This window comes from Nycticebus coucang, chromosome 6 (assembly GCF_027406575.1).
Source record: "Nycticebus coucang isolate mNycCou1 chromosome 6, mNycCou1.pri, whole genome shotgun sequence".
Classification (NCBI taxonomy): domain Eukaryota; kingdom Metazoa; phylum Chordata; class Mammalia; order Primates; family Lorisidae; genus Nycticebus; species Nycticebus coucang.
Window position 1 is genome coordinate 33516329 of NC_069785.1, and position 14650 is coordinate 33530978.

General features: G+C 45.6%; 1 protein-coding gene across 2 annotated transcripts; it reads right to left on the reverse strand.

The window, feature by feature from the left end:
- Nucleotides 1-13: 13 nt before the first annotated feature.
- Nucleotides 14-8406, reverse strand: PNP (purine nucleoside phosphorylase). 2 transcript variants are annotated; one of them, XM_053594928.1, is made up of 6 exons: nt 8295-8406; nt 4895-5064; nt 1842-1945; nt 1482-1657; nt 1180-1370; nt 14-690 (listed from the first exon to the last, which is right to left on the reverse strand). In XM_053594928.1, the coding sequence occupies exons 1-6, from the start codon at nt 8303-8305 to the stop codon at nt 473-475; spliced, it is 870 nt and encodes a 289-aa protein (XP_053450903.1). In that variant the 5' UTR covers nt 8306-8406; the 3' UTR covers nt 14-472. The 2 variants fall into 2 exon arrangements, with proteins under 2 accessions (XP_053450903.1, XP_053450901.1); XM_053594926.1 differs by lacking the exon at nt 8295-8406 and adding an exon at nt 8041-8272.
- Between the last annotated feature and the right edge of the window lie 6244 nt (nt 8407-14650).

Genomic DNA, 14650 nt, shown 5'->3' on the forward strand with positions numbered 1-14650 from the left:
CACAAAATGTAGAAATTATTTAATCTTTCCATTTATTCTCAAAACATTATGGCGTTTAATGAAGTACAAAAGGCATGGTGCTGGTCCTTGGTTGGTCTCTAGCACTTTAGGTGAGGCAGAACGGAGCCTGAAGGAATGTGAAAGTATTACGGGAAAACATCAGTAGCAGCCAACTGTGCAGAATCTGAAGGGCCCAAGTCAAATCCTGGGCATATCCACAGAAGTGTGGTAGGGCATGAGCTCCAGCTATTGGGGAAGGAAAGGGGTGGAACTGCTTTGAGAAGACAACTGAGCAAAAGACCTGGCAGCAGAAGGGTCTGGTGGGAGAAAGTAAGGGAGGTGAAGGATAGGAATCACTAGCTCCTTTCTGCTACTACGTGAGGGCACAGGCTCGTGACCCCAGTAGGGGGACAAAGCAGGTAGCAGCTACTTGGATCTCATATATGGGAGATGCCAGAAGACTCAGGGCTGGTCAACAGGCACTGCCATGGAGTGGAATACTGCCGACAAGTGTGGTGACAAACTTTTCCAATTTCTGTGCGGCCTGTTTCCCAGCCTCTAATACTTCCTCATGATTGGCCTTCTCCAGACTTTCATAATCTGTAACAACCTTGTTAGTGATGAGGGAAAAGCCGAAGACTCGAAGTCCACAGTGCCGAGCAACAATCACTTCCGGAACTGTGCTCATGCCTGATTGGGAGAAAGAGGGAAACCAACTGTTAAGATTCTTAAATGACTCTTTTTCTGGCCCGTTAGCCTCACCTCCATCCATAACGTCCCTGAGACCTTAATATCTCAACCATTTCTTATAATGACTCATGTAATGCTTTAGGTCTATACTTATTTGTGATAAATTTGAAGTCAGTTCCAATGATGTAGTTCCACCTTCCAGCCAGAACAGAAGGTGGCTGTGGTTAGAAACAGTCATCAAATCATGGATAGGTTATTGCCACTGCAGCTGTTAATTAAGCCTTGGTACTCAGTGAGGAGATCTGATGCTACAACACACCAAACATTATCACTTTGCCTTCCTAGAAGTCAATTTAATTCACGCTTCTCTTGAATCAAACCTTCTCTCAATCTAGTTAGGTCTATTCCTTCCTGTTTAACTAGATCTCACCCATCCCTATTTTACTAGATCTCCCACTCTTCAAGCCTCCAGCCAATGCCCCTTCTTACCAACAGCATCCGCCCCCAGCTTTTGCAGCAGACGACACTCTGCTATAGTTTCAAAGTTGGGGCCTGTCAACATCACATAGGTGCCTTCCTGCAGTGCTCGCTCCTCTCCCATTTGTTTCCAGGTAATGAGAGCCTTCTCCCTCATGGTCCGGTCATAGGCATCAGACATGGCAGGGAAACGAACCCCAAACCTAGGGCATAGGTTGGATTTTCTCAGATAAATGGGATTAAAAACACTCTCCCAACTCTTATACAAATCTTTAAACCCTAATCATCTAGAAACAATGCAGCAAGATACATACCTTTCATCATTTGGTCCTATGAGTGGGTTCTGACCACAGAAACCAGGTAGGTTGATGTGATCACGAATCAGCATGATATCTCCAACCTCAAACTTGGGGTTGAGCCCTCCAGCGGCATTGGTAACCACCAGGGTGTCCACACCTATAAGCTGGAAAACCCTTATTGGGAATGTCACCTGAGAAGCAAAACATCAGAAAAAAGTGTATGCAAAATCTCATCACTCACCTACACAGATATGTATAATATATATAATGAAAGAAGAGGAAGGAAGATACCAAAAATCTACCTAGTCCAGACAGCTAGTAATAGTTGTCTCCCCTTTCTTCCAGACCCAACCAGGCTTCTATCCCTGGACTTGCCTTCCAGAGTGGGTACCCTTCGTATGCATGGAACCTGCCCTGCATCATCACACAGACTTTGCTATTCAGGATCCCAAACACCAGCCGACCGGCATGACCTGGCACTGCATACAAAAAAAAGAGAAATGGGATTACGTTTTTAGGTTACACATATCCATTTAGCATCTAGTGAACCACTCGCTATGCTCAACACATGAGAGTATAATTAAGTAAAAGAAGGCATTATTATCTGTTTTCAGAAAGTTTAAGTCTGATGGGAAAGACAGACTTTATTTTATTCATTTATTATTATTATTGTTATTATTTTTTGTTGTTGTTGTTGCAGTTTTTGGCCGGAGCTGGGTTTGAACGCTACCTCCAGCATATGGGGCTAGCGCCCTACTCTTCTGAGCCACAGGCATTGCCCCTTTATTCATTTATTTTTGAGACAGTCTCACTTTCTTGCCCCAGTAGAGTGCCGTGGCATTATAGCTCACAGCAACCTCAAACTCTTGGGCTCAAGCAATCCTCCAGCCTCCCAAGTAGCTGGGACTACAGGTGCCTGCCACAACATCTGGCTATTTTTTTAGAGATGGGGTCTCCATCTTGCTCAGGATGGTTTCCAACTCCTGAGCTCAGGCAAGGCAGTCCACCTGCTTCAGCTTCCCAGAATGCTAGGATTAAAGGTGTGAGCCACCCTGCCTTTAATCATAATTATACAACCTGAGATTAGAGTTATGGGGCTAAGGATATCCGAAGTGAACATACATAGGAAAAAAGAAAGACTTTCTAAAGAAATTTCAAATGAATAAAAGCCATACTGCAAGAGAATAAAAGTGAATGAAAAAGTAGATAATAGAGTGCCAGGTAAAGTGGCCCATGCCTGTAATCCTAGCACTTTGGGAAGCCAACCAAGGCAGGAAGATAGTTTGAGGCCAGGAGTTCAAGATCAGCCTGAACAAGAGCAAGACTCCATCTCTGAAAAGAATTAAAAAATTAGCCAGGCGGGCATGGTGGTTCATGCCTTAGAACCAATCTTAGCACTCTGGGAGGCTGAGGTGGATGGACTGCCTGAGCTCATGTTCAAGACCAGCTGAACAAGAGCAAGACCTCATCTCTAAAAAATAACTGGGCATGGTGGTGAGCACCTGTAGTCCCAGCTACCTGGGAGGCTGAGGCTAGAGAATTGCGTAAGCCCAAGAGTATGAGGTTGCTGTGAGCTCTGATGCCATGGCACTCTACCAAGGGTGACAAAGTGAGCCTTTGTTCTCAAAAAAAAAAATTTAACTGGGCATGATCACATGTGCCTATAGTCCCAGTACTTGGGAAGCTGAGGTAGGAGGATCGCTTGAACCCAGGAGATTGATATTGCTGTGAGCAGGCTGATGCCACAGCACTCTAGCCTGGGCAAGAGTGTTGAGATTCTGCCTCCTCCCCCAATAAATAAATAAGCCAAGGTAAGTTAGTTATTTGTGAAACTAAGCAAACCAAATAAACTACTCTTATCCCTTACTTGACCTTATTTCACCTGGCCCGCTTTAAGTCTTGCTTTAAAGTTTTCTAGCTGCTGTTGGGATACCAGATATGCTATCTTCGACACCCCCTAACTCCATCATGCATAAGGAACATCTGCCCTTTTCCTCTTCCAAAGAGTCAGTGTAAATCAGGTCTTGCATTCATGTACAGTTGTTCCTCTATATCTTTGGGGATTGGTTCTAAGATTCCCCCCCTTCCAAAATCCTTAGAGGCTTAAGTCTCTTATATGAAATGGCAGAGTATTTGCATTTAATCTATGCACACCCTACCATATACTTTAAGTTATTTCTAGATTACTTATAATACCTAACACAATGTACATGCTATGTGAAATTATTACACTTTTGTTTTGTTTTTTGAGATAGAGTTTCACTATGTCACCCTTGGTAGTGTGCTATGGCATCACAGCTCACAGCAACTTCAAACTCTTGGGCTCAAGTGATTCTCTTGCCTCAGTCTCCCAAGTAGCTGAGACTACAGGTGCCCACCACAACACCTGGCTATTTTTTGGTTGTAGTTATCAATGTTATTTGGCAGGCCCAGGCTGGGTTCAAACCGTCAGCTCTGGTGTATGTGGCTGGCACCTTACCCACTCAAGTTACCGGCACTGAGCCTTCCCAAGTATTTTTGATTCATGGTTTGTCAATTTGACAGATGTGAAACCTCAGACACAGAGAACCAATCATATTATCTTTGTATGCACCAGCAAGAAAATGAGTCTGTATGTTTATTTGTTGCTGTGTCTTATCTCAAGACTGGAGGGGAAGGCCCAGGCACTGTGGCCCACACCTGTAAGCCTAGTACTCAGAGAGGCTGAGGCAGGTGGATTGCCTGAGCTCTGGAGATCCAGATCAGCCTGAGCCAGAGTGAGACCCCCATCTCTAAAAATAGCAGGGCATTGTGGCAGGCGCCTATAGTCCCACCTACTTGGGAGGCTGAGGCAAGAGAATCGCTAGAACCCAAGAGTTTGAGGTTGCTGTGAGCTATAATGCCACAGCACTCTCCAGGGGCAACAAAGTGAAAGACTCTGTCTCACAAAAAAACAAACAAACAAACAAACAAACAAAAAAAGACTGGAGGGAAATGATGGGAAGACAATGACAGAGGAGTCTTGACTTTGTCCTGGGAGGTTACAGACACTGCTTTTTCCATTTAAACTGTGGGCTGGAGGCAATTTGAGGTGTGTGTGCTGTGTATGTGTCTGTGATGATTGTGTATAGAAGGAGGCACATGCTGGTGAGAGGTATATACTGGAGGTGTTGCAGATCTTTATGGAGCTTAGCCAGTAAAACACAGGAAACATGTCATCATGGTCCCACTGACACACACATGCCTTGTCTATTAGGAGATTTTTGCTAGAGGAAATCTTTCCATCATTCTGATTCATGATGGCCTTTTTTTTCCTCTTATGCAACATGTCTTCAGTCAAACACTAGGTCCAGGTACAGAAACATTTGCCTCCCTGGTTGGGTTCCCAGAAACTCATCAATATCCCTCAGTCCCATCTCCCACCTCCCAATTTCCATCCCCACTAGTACCTGTACTTAAGGGAAAATTGGGTATCTCGCTGTAGTCAAAGAACTGGGGCTGAGTTAATTTATCAGCCAGACCTCCTAATCCAGAACCACAGATCACTGCCACTTTAGGTCGGTATTTGGTATGGGACAGAAGCCATTCTGCAGTGTTCTGATAATCTTCGTATTTGGGTCTAGGAGAAAAAAGGAAAACCAAAATGAATTCTGCTCCAAGGGCAACACAGACAAATGACCTTGAATACAAAAAGTCTGGCAGTTATACTGAGGCAGTAGGGGATAGAAAGTGGCACAGTCGGAATGCCACAATATGCTCACCCACCCACTCAGTTACCCCTCTGAATTAGCCCACTGAAAATCTGACATGAAACTCCCTGCACTTGAGAGCCTGGCAAAAGTTTATGAAGCCTAGGTCTCCACTAACAGCCTCAATTCCAATGTTGCTGGCACTGGCCGATTTAATACCCCTCCTTATGACAAAGATTTAGAGAGGAAGAGATCACCTTTTAGAGATCACCTTTTACAGACAGCTGCAATGAAATAACCATATCAAAGTGAGTATAAGGGCTGAGCTCGTCCAAAGAGGAAGGCCAGAGGGAGTATTAAAAATTAGATTAAGGCTTTCCCTTATTTATTTATTCTTTTTTTTTTTTTTTGGTAGAGACAGAGTCTCACTTTATCGCCCTCGGTAGAGTGCTGTGGTGTCACACAGCTCACAGCAACCTCCAACTCCTGGGCGATTCTCTTGCCTCAGCCTCCCAAGTAGCTGGGAGTACAGCCGCCTGCCACAATGCCCAGCTAGTTTTTTGTTGCAGTTAGGCAGCAGCCTGGTTTGAACACACCACCCTCGGTTTATGGGACCAGCACCCTACTCACTGAACCACAGACTTTCCTGAAGGCTGTGATAACCTAATAGAATCATTGTTAGTAACCCTCCTTATCTATGCCCTAAGGCAATGGTTCTCAAGAGACCCACAGGAACTGTATTAAAGGCTCAGGGCATTAGGAAGGTTGAAAACCACTGCCCTATGGGCACTCAAAATGTAATCAAGACCAACTAACTTACTAGGCCTGGTGGCTTACACTCGTAATCCCAGCACTTTGGGAGGTTAAAGCCAGTGGATTGTTTGAGCTCAGGAATTCCAGACTAGCTTGAGCAAGAGCGAGCCCTCATCCCCCCCTACTAAAAATAGAAAAACTAGTCATGCATTGTGGCTCCTGCCTGTAGTCTCAGCTACTAGAGAGGCTGAGGCAAGAGAATCGCTTGAGCCCAAGAGTTTGAGGTTGCTGTGAGCTATGATGCCACTGCACTCTACCTGGGGCAAGAAAGTGAGATTCTATCTCAGAAAGGGGGGTGGGGGGTGGCAGAGATAAACTAAGTTTCCTTTCTAACTCTCATCCCTTCAGGTCCTTCCTCAGACAAAGACTAAGGACTAAATTTTTTGATTGACAAAAAAAGCAATGGAACATTCCTAGTAGATATCTATGTGCCATTTTCTTGACTCTCCCGGATCCTTAGTTCTGGAATGCCCAGGCAAACACAGAATCAAAAGGACTAATTCAAGACCAGAGCTACTGCACAAAAAAGCAGACCCAATCCAGGACTGACTGCACAAATTCTCCGCAGAAGCTTGATAAAATATAGATTCTGGTTCCCACGCCTACAGTTTAATAATTCTGGGGGGAGGCCCCAGAATCTGTTTTCATGAAAGTGCCTCATATAATTCTAATACAAAGCTATCTTTAGGAATTTCTGATCTAGAGGGAACCAGAACTCAATCTGGATTTTGAAAGTAGTTCGGTGGTGTATCCAGAGAGGAGACCAGGAGAAATTCAGGCCAAGTTTAATGATAGAGACCCACCTGGGCAAAGATGGTGGCTTAGGGCAGTTGGGGGCTTGCTTTTTACACTAGGCGTAGGGGAGGAAGAGTCCACAAGTTGCAGGAAGGTCTTGGGGGGTTAGGGTCTTTGTCAGGCAGAGCTCTTCGGGGGTGGTGGGGGACAGGTGGGTCTTTTGTTGTAAGAGAGGAGGAGGGGTAAGGGTTTAGACCACTAACAGATTCTAGTTCCAATTCTGTCTTTTTGGGCAAGAAATTTGCGCTTAAAATTCTTTCCTGGGGTATAAAGCCCATCTACTTTGTAAGCTCAGCTTGAAATGATTTTAAAAATTGTTAACTAGTTCCAAAGACCTACGGCCCTCTTACACAGGGTACTTGAACCTTTGCTCTTCAGAACATAAAGACATAAAGAATATGTCTACATAAAGAATCTCTACACTAGCAAGAATCAACTTAGACCTTTCCTCATAGTTCTAAATCCAATTCTTTCACACATATCTGGGGACACCAAAGATTGCCTTCAACTGTGGAATTGAAATGTAACAGAGTAGAGTGCTGTGGAGTCACACAGCTCACAGCAACCTCCAACTCCTGGGGCTTTACTAAACAACTTTACTAAACAAACCTCCAAAGGAAATTTTTTTCTTTAGAAACAAAATCTGGGAAACCAGACCTGACTCCACAACCCAACAAGCTACTCTCAGGAAAGCAGCTGAGGGATGGGTGAGTGGTTGGGGGCAAAAAAAGTTAATCATATGGCAACCCCAAGACATGCATGAGTGTAATGTGAAGATGTGACCACCCAGTCTAGCCACAGCTCATGCGACTTACTCCATTGGCTATCAACACCCCAGGAACACCCTGGATCCCTGGGCATCAAAATGCAGCTGTGATCCCTAATGCTGGTCATCTGCACTGGGAATTCCAGGACCAAAGAAGAGATAAGGGTTTTCATCAGTGTGGGATGGCGGAGGAGTGGGCAGGGGTCTGTTGCTCAGTTTTATGAATAAGGATTTCCTTTTCTCCATGTGGACTCTATTCTCAACTGTTTAATCAGACTTCCAATTTGGAGGGAAGAAGGGAGGAACGGAGCTGGCAAGGAAGGTAAGCGATCTTTCCTCTAGAACTTTGGACTTGGGCACCAAAAGTACCTCGCGGTTTTACCTAGACCCTAGAATGGGAATTTGCGCAGAGCATATGAGGTGAGACCTCTTCTTGGCCTACAGCGGGAGATATGCTTCCCTCTCCACTGCACCCCTAACGCACACAGAGAGACACACGATGGCTCCCTTTAACGGAGTAGACCACACTAACCGGTCCCCTTCCTGTTCTGGTGGCGCCGCCCCGGCGAGAGTCCTCAGCGGGTTCCTGTTCGCGTTGGCAGTCGTACTACTCTGCCGCCTTTCCCCCGACATCAGGCTCTGTGCCAGGCCTCTCTGCATCAACATAGCACGCGCTCCCTCCCCTGACACTCTCCGGGCCCAAAGTGCCAGGTTCCCAAGTCTCATGGCCACCACTTCTCCTCTCCAAGGGCCTCCAGGGGTTCCTGGGCGTGGCGTCTGCCTTACCGGTTCTCCATGGTCCAGCTGACGCCCTCTGAACGAGCCTGCCCTCTGCTGCTCTGATACGCACGACCAACTGAGCTGCACCCAGGACTAGTCTGCACAGTTAGCGGCTCTGCCTGAGCTGGTTTATATCCCCAGCCCGGGAGTTCCTAGCCAATGGTTGACTGCTACGTAGACAGGCCTCGTTTCCGTGGTAACACACTTTTTTTTTTTTTTTTTTACCTTGTGTATTTCAGACTGGAATGGTAACACTCTCTTAATCACCCGAGGCTGGGAGTAAACTTAAGAGTTCTCCCCAGCCTTGGACACTCGCTCCTTCGGGGACAGCCAGCATTTCATCTCTGCATCCATTCGGGTACGCAGGGTCCGGATTCCCAGCAACCAGTCCTACTCCGGAAGAGGGCGAGAAGCCAAGAGGAGAGCTTCTCCCCAACCACCCACAGGCAGCCTCATACCCTGGCTGTGTCAATAGCAAACTGTGAGAGATTCAAAAGGAGAAAATGTCGAACTTTAGATCTTGCAACCCCGATTAAAAATGAAGTTAGTTTACGTCTCAATTGCTTCCTGGCCAAAGCAACAGCGCTGAGTTTGAAGTATAGTGGTTTGGAGAGCACATCCAGGTCCAGATGGGGAGAAGAAAAGGTTCTAGGGCAACAATTCCTGGATCCTCAGAGAAAGGATGGGGATGGGCATAGTGGGTGGGGACACAGATAATATCTTAGTTACGCAGTATTGGATCCAAGAAGCTCAGATAACTAAAAAAAGGACTCCTCCCAAATGAAAACTCCTGTAACAGACTAAACAATATGATGTCTTTGAAGAATTCAGCTATTTCTTCTCCCCACTTTTTTTTTTTTGAGACAGAGTCTCAGTATGTCACTCTTAGGTGCTGTCGCGTCACAGCTCACAGCAACCTCAGACTCTTGGGCTTAAGTGATTCTCTTGCCTCAGCTTCCCAGGTAGCTGGGACTACAGGCGTCCACCATAACACCCGGCTATTTTTTTTGTTGCATTTGTCTTCGTTGTTTAGCTGGCCCCCGCCGGGTTCGAACCCGCCAGCCGGCGCCCTACCCACTGACCTATGGGCACCACCCTTTGAGGCAGAGTCTTACTCTGCAGCTCAGGCTAGGTTACCGTGGCCTCAGCCTAGCTTAGAGCCACCTCAAACTCCTGGGTTGAAGTCATCCTCCTGCCTCAGCCTTCTAAGTAGCTAGACTGCAGGCGCCCTCCGCACCAATGCTTAGCTAATTTTTCTACTTTTAGTAGAGATGGGGGTCCCGCTCTTGCTCGGACTGGTCTTAAACACCTGAGCTCAAGTGATCCTTCAGCCCTGGCCTCCCAGAGTGCTGGGATTACAGGCATGAGCTTACTGTTATTGCTATCCTTATTCATCCAGTAATTTCAGTAAAGGTTACAACAAGGTGATCTAAAAGTAAAGTTTCACTTTATTAATGAGACTATGAAGATCTGAAATATTGACAGTATTATATTAAATAATGGGATAAGATCAACGGTATAAGTGAAAATTAGCTCAAGGAAATATCTATCAATATTTGATTGCTAAAAGGATTTTTTTAATGCCCTAAGTCTATTCCAGTTTACACAAAGCTAAGATTAGAACATTATACCTAAGGAAGTCAAACCCAATCAACTAATTATAATGGGCTCTGTCTAAAGTAAGTGTAAAAGATGATCTGCAATATACCTAAAAAGAAAAAAAAAATTGGTCAGGGTGACATAACTATCAGACTTGAGTTTGTATTCCCTGGTCTTTGGTTCCAGAGCTGAAGAATGGGTTCGGGTGTCAAGTACAAGAGGGATCAAATGGAGCGATCTAGGCAGGCAAGTTACACAAGCAGAATTTACTGAAAGTGAAAGAAATCTTACAAAGCTAACGTGCGCCTCAGACAGGAATGGCTGTGCTCTGCAAGCGAAGGAGACTGAACATAAAGAAGTTTCCCTTTTTATGTTGTTCCCTTTTTATGTTCCCTTATGCTAAACTGAGGGTAGAATATTCATGATCTTTCTGAGATAGAGGTGGAGACGTTTCGGAATTGGGGTCTCTCTTTTGTTACCTTATAGGGTAATGTCCAGAGGCTGTCGTGGTTTTTGTAAACGGTAATGGCGGCGCGAGTGCATGTGATTTTTATTATGTTAATGAGGAAAGTTTACTTAAAGGCATGACAAGTTTAGTTCTGCGCATGCTCCTGGCCGTGGAAAGTCGGTTAACCCCATGTTACTGGTACTGTGGTTTTTTTCTCTATTTTTTTTTTTTTTTTGAAACAGAGTCTCAGGCTGTCGCCCTGGGTAGAGTGTCCTGGCGTCACGGCTCACAGCAACCTCAAATTCTTGGACTTAAGCGATTCTCTTGCCTCAGCCTCCCAAGTAGCTGGGACTACAGGTGTGCACCACACGCCTGGCTGTTTTTGTTTTCTTTTGTTTTGTTCTGTTTTGGTTTTTGGTTGTCATTGTTGTTTTAGCTGGCCCAGCCCGGGTTCGAACCGCCAGGGTCCATGTATGTGGCCGGCGCCCTACCCACTGAGCTACAAGCACCACCTTTTTCTCTATTCTTACTGGTCACAATCCACCTCCCTCTACATCCCCTTACTGTTGCCCCCTGTCCTGTCACCTGCATGCCCTTAGGCCTACCTAACAATAATATTTATTTATTTATAGATGGAGTCTCACTCTGTCGCCCTGGGTAGAGTGCCCTGGAATCAGCATAACTCACAGCAACTTTAAACTCTTGGACTTGATCAGTCCTCTTGCCTCCTCCCCTGAGGAGCTTAAACTAGAGGCATGAGCCACTATACCCTGGCTGGTGTTTCCATTTTTAGTAGAGACAGGGTCTCACTCTTGCTCAGGCTGGTCTCCAACTCCTGAGCTCAAGCAATCCATCAGCCTCCAAGAGTGGTAGGATTTACAGGCATGCGCCACTGCACCTGGCCCCTAACAATAAACTTTAGAACTTTAATGGGCTTGGCACCTGTAGCACAGTGGTTACCATGCCAGCCACATACACCGAGGGTGGCTGGTTTGAACCCGGCCTGGGCCAGCTAAACAACAATGACAACTGCAACAAAAAAATAGCCAGGTGTTGTGGTAGGCACCTGTAGTCCCAGCTACTTGGGAGGCTGAGGCAAGAGAATAGCTTAAGCCCAAGAATTTGAGGTTGCTCTGATCTGTGATGCCACAGCACTCTGCCCTGGGCCACTCAGTGAGACTCTGTCTCAAAATAAATAAATAAATAAATAAATAAAAAAGGATCACTTTCATTTCTTTTTCTAAGAATGAGACTTCCATCTACGTATCACTCAGTGATAGTAAGAATAAAGCAGAGATAAAGGACTGGCCTAACACCCTCAATTCTAAAGACTTTGGCTCCTAGAGTAGGAGGCTTGTTCTTCCCCAAAGGAAAGGAAAATGAACTAGGGCCCAGAAGGGCATGGAATACAAAGGAGCAAAGGCCCCATGAAATTAACATAAATTAATCCCTTAAACCACACCCTACCCTGTCCCATCCAATCCCCTATATTACCCTTAATCTTTATTAACTCACTCTGCATATTACTAAAAACATTCTTTGCCCTGAGATAGTAGTTTACTACCTGCATGAAACACAATACAAAATCTCAGGAGAGAGGAGAAAATAAATAGGGTATGTGGAATATGTGAAAAAAGAGAAATCAAATTGGGATAGTTTGGGTCATAGAAGCTACACAGATGTTTTCCACCCTATATTTGCCCATGCACATAGTATACTAGTTACCACTTGGTTGGTTGAAAAGAATGCTTCTAAATCTTTTTTTTTTTCAAGACAAGTCTCAATTTGTCACCCTCGGTAGAGTGCTGTGGCGTCATAGCTTACAGCTACCTCAAACTCTTGGGCTCAAGAGATCCTCTTGCCTCAGACTCCCAAGTAGCTGAGTTTGCAGGCATCTGCCACAACACCTGGCTATTTTTTAGAGACAGGGTCTCACTCTTGCTCAGGTTGGTCTCCAACTCCTGAATTCAGGTGATACACCTGCCTCAGCCTACCAGTGAGGTAGGATAGGAAACCCACCCGAAACCCCTTACCCTTGCTTGAAAGAAGGAAGTTAAGTAGCTAAAATAAAAATTAAGGAACAAGAGTAGCCGCCCGTGTGGCACTGCAATTATTGCCTGACCCATTGTTCAAAGTAAAATTGTTTTCTTACCCAGACTTGTGATCTGTGACTGATGATCTGTGCCTGCTGTAACTGTAAGTGCTGTAATGTTTTTTGCTTCTGTAAAAAACCAATGACAAAAGTCGGTTGCTTGCTTGCTGGCTGGACTACACGTAACCACTGATAGTATAGATAATTTACCCTATATAATAAACCCTTCCCTTCTCATGGCCTGTGCTATTCCCTCTGTATCCATAAGGAAGCAGTAGGTTGGCCAACCTAATAAAGACTCCTAAAATTGGTTTTAATAAATTGATGTCTCTCATGGTCCTTTAAAATATCACACTCTGGGTGGCGCCTGTGGCTCAGTGAGTAGGGCGCTGGCCCCATGTGCCGAGGGTGGCGGGTTCAAACCCAGCCCCGGCCAAACTGCAATCAAAAAATAGCCGGGCATTGTGGTGGGCGCCTGTAGTCCCAGCTACTCGGGAGGCTGAGGCAAGAGAATTGCTTAAGCCCAGGAGTTGGAGGTTGCTGTGAGCTGTGTGAGGCCACGGCACTCTACTGAGGGCCATAAAGTGAGACTCTGTCTCTACAAAAAAAAAAATAAATAAAATATCACACTCTGTAACACCAGAGTTCTAGGATTACAGTCGTGAGCCACTGTGCTTGGCCTTCCAAATTTTTTAGTTACTTTCCTTATATCCTCCTCTTAAACTGGATTGTGTCCCCTGATATTTTTCTTCTTCTTTTTTTTTTTTTTTTTTTAGAGACAGAGTCTCACTTTATCGCCCTTGGTAGAGTGCCGTAACATCATAGCTCACAGCAACCTCCTACACTTGGGCTTAAGCAATTCTCTTGCCTCAGCCTTCCGATTAGCTGGGACTACAGGCGCCTGCCACAACACCTGGCTATATTTTTGTTGCAATTTGGCCAGGGTCGGGTTCAAACGCCCCACCCTCCATATATGGGGACTTTTTTTTTTTTGAGATGGAGTCTCAATTTGTCACCCCTGTAGGGTGCTGTGGCATCGTAACTCACAGCAACCTCAAACTCTTGAGCTCAAGTGATTCTCTTACCTCAGCCTCCCAAGTACCTGAGACTACAGGTGCCCCACAACGCCCAACTATTTTTTTTTTAAGCAGGCCCAGGCAGGGTTTGAACCCCCAGCTCCAGTGCATGTGGCCAGTGCCCTAACCACTGAACCATGGGGGCCCAGCCTCCCCTGATATTCTTATGATGAATCCTTAATCCCCAATGTGATTATATTTGGAAATAATGCCTTTAAAGAAGCAACTAAGATTAAATAAGGTCATAAAAATGGGGCCACAATCCAATAGGACTGGTGTTCTTGTTAAGAAGAAGACATGGGCTCAGCACCCATAGCACAGTGGTTCCAGCACCACCACATACACCGAAGTTGGCGGGTTCCAACCTAGCACGGGCCACCTAACTAACAATGACAACTGCAACAAAAAATAGCCAGGTATTGTGCCAGGCATCTGTAGTCCCAGCTGCTTGGGAGGCTGAGGCAGGAGAATTGCTTGAGCCCAAGAATTTGAGGTTGCTGTGAACTGTGACCCCACAGCACTTTACTGAGGGTGGGATGGTGAGATTCTGTCTGGGGAGGGGGAGAGGAAGACATGGGAAGGAAGTATGGAGAATCCTCAAACAACTCAAATTAGACATCACATTTGATCTTACACCATTACTAGGCATCCACCCAGAAGAAAAAAAATCCTTCTATCATAAGGACATCTGCACTAGACTGTTTACTGCAGCTCAGTTACAATCGCCAAAAATGTGGAAACGAACTAAATGTCCACCAACCCAGGAATGGATTAACAAACTGTGGTATATGTATACCATGGAATACTACTCAGCCATTAAAAAGATGGAGAATTTACGGCAGTGCCTGTGGCTTAGTGAGTAGAGAGCCAGTTCAAGCCCAGCCACGGCCAAACTGCAAAAAAAAAGAAAAATGGCTGGGCGTTCTGGCGGGTACCTGTAGTCCCAGCCACTGGGGAGGCTGAGGCAAGAGAATCACCTAAGCCCAAGAGCTGGAGGTTGCTGTGAGCTGTGACGCCACCTCACTCTACGGTAGAGCAACAAAGTGAGACTCTGTCTCAAAAAAAAAGAAAAAAAAAATAGGGCGGCACCTGTGGCTCAAAGGAGTAGGATGCCGGCCCCATATGCCGGAGGTGGTGAGTTCAAACC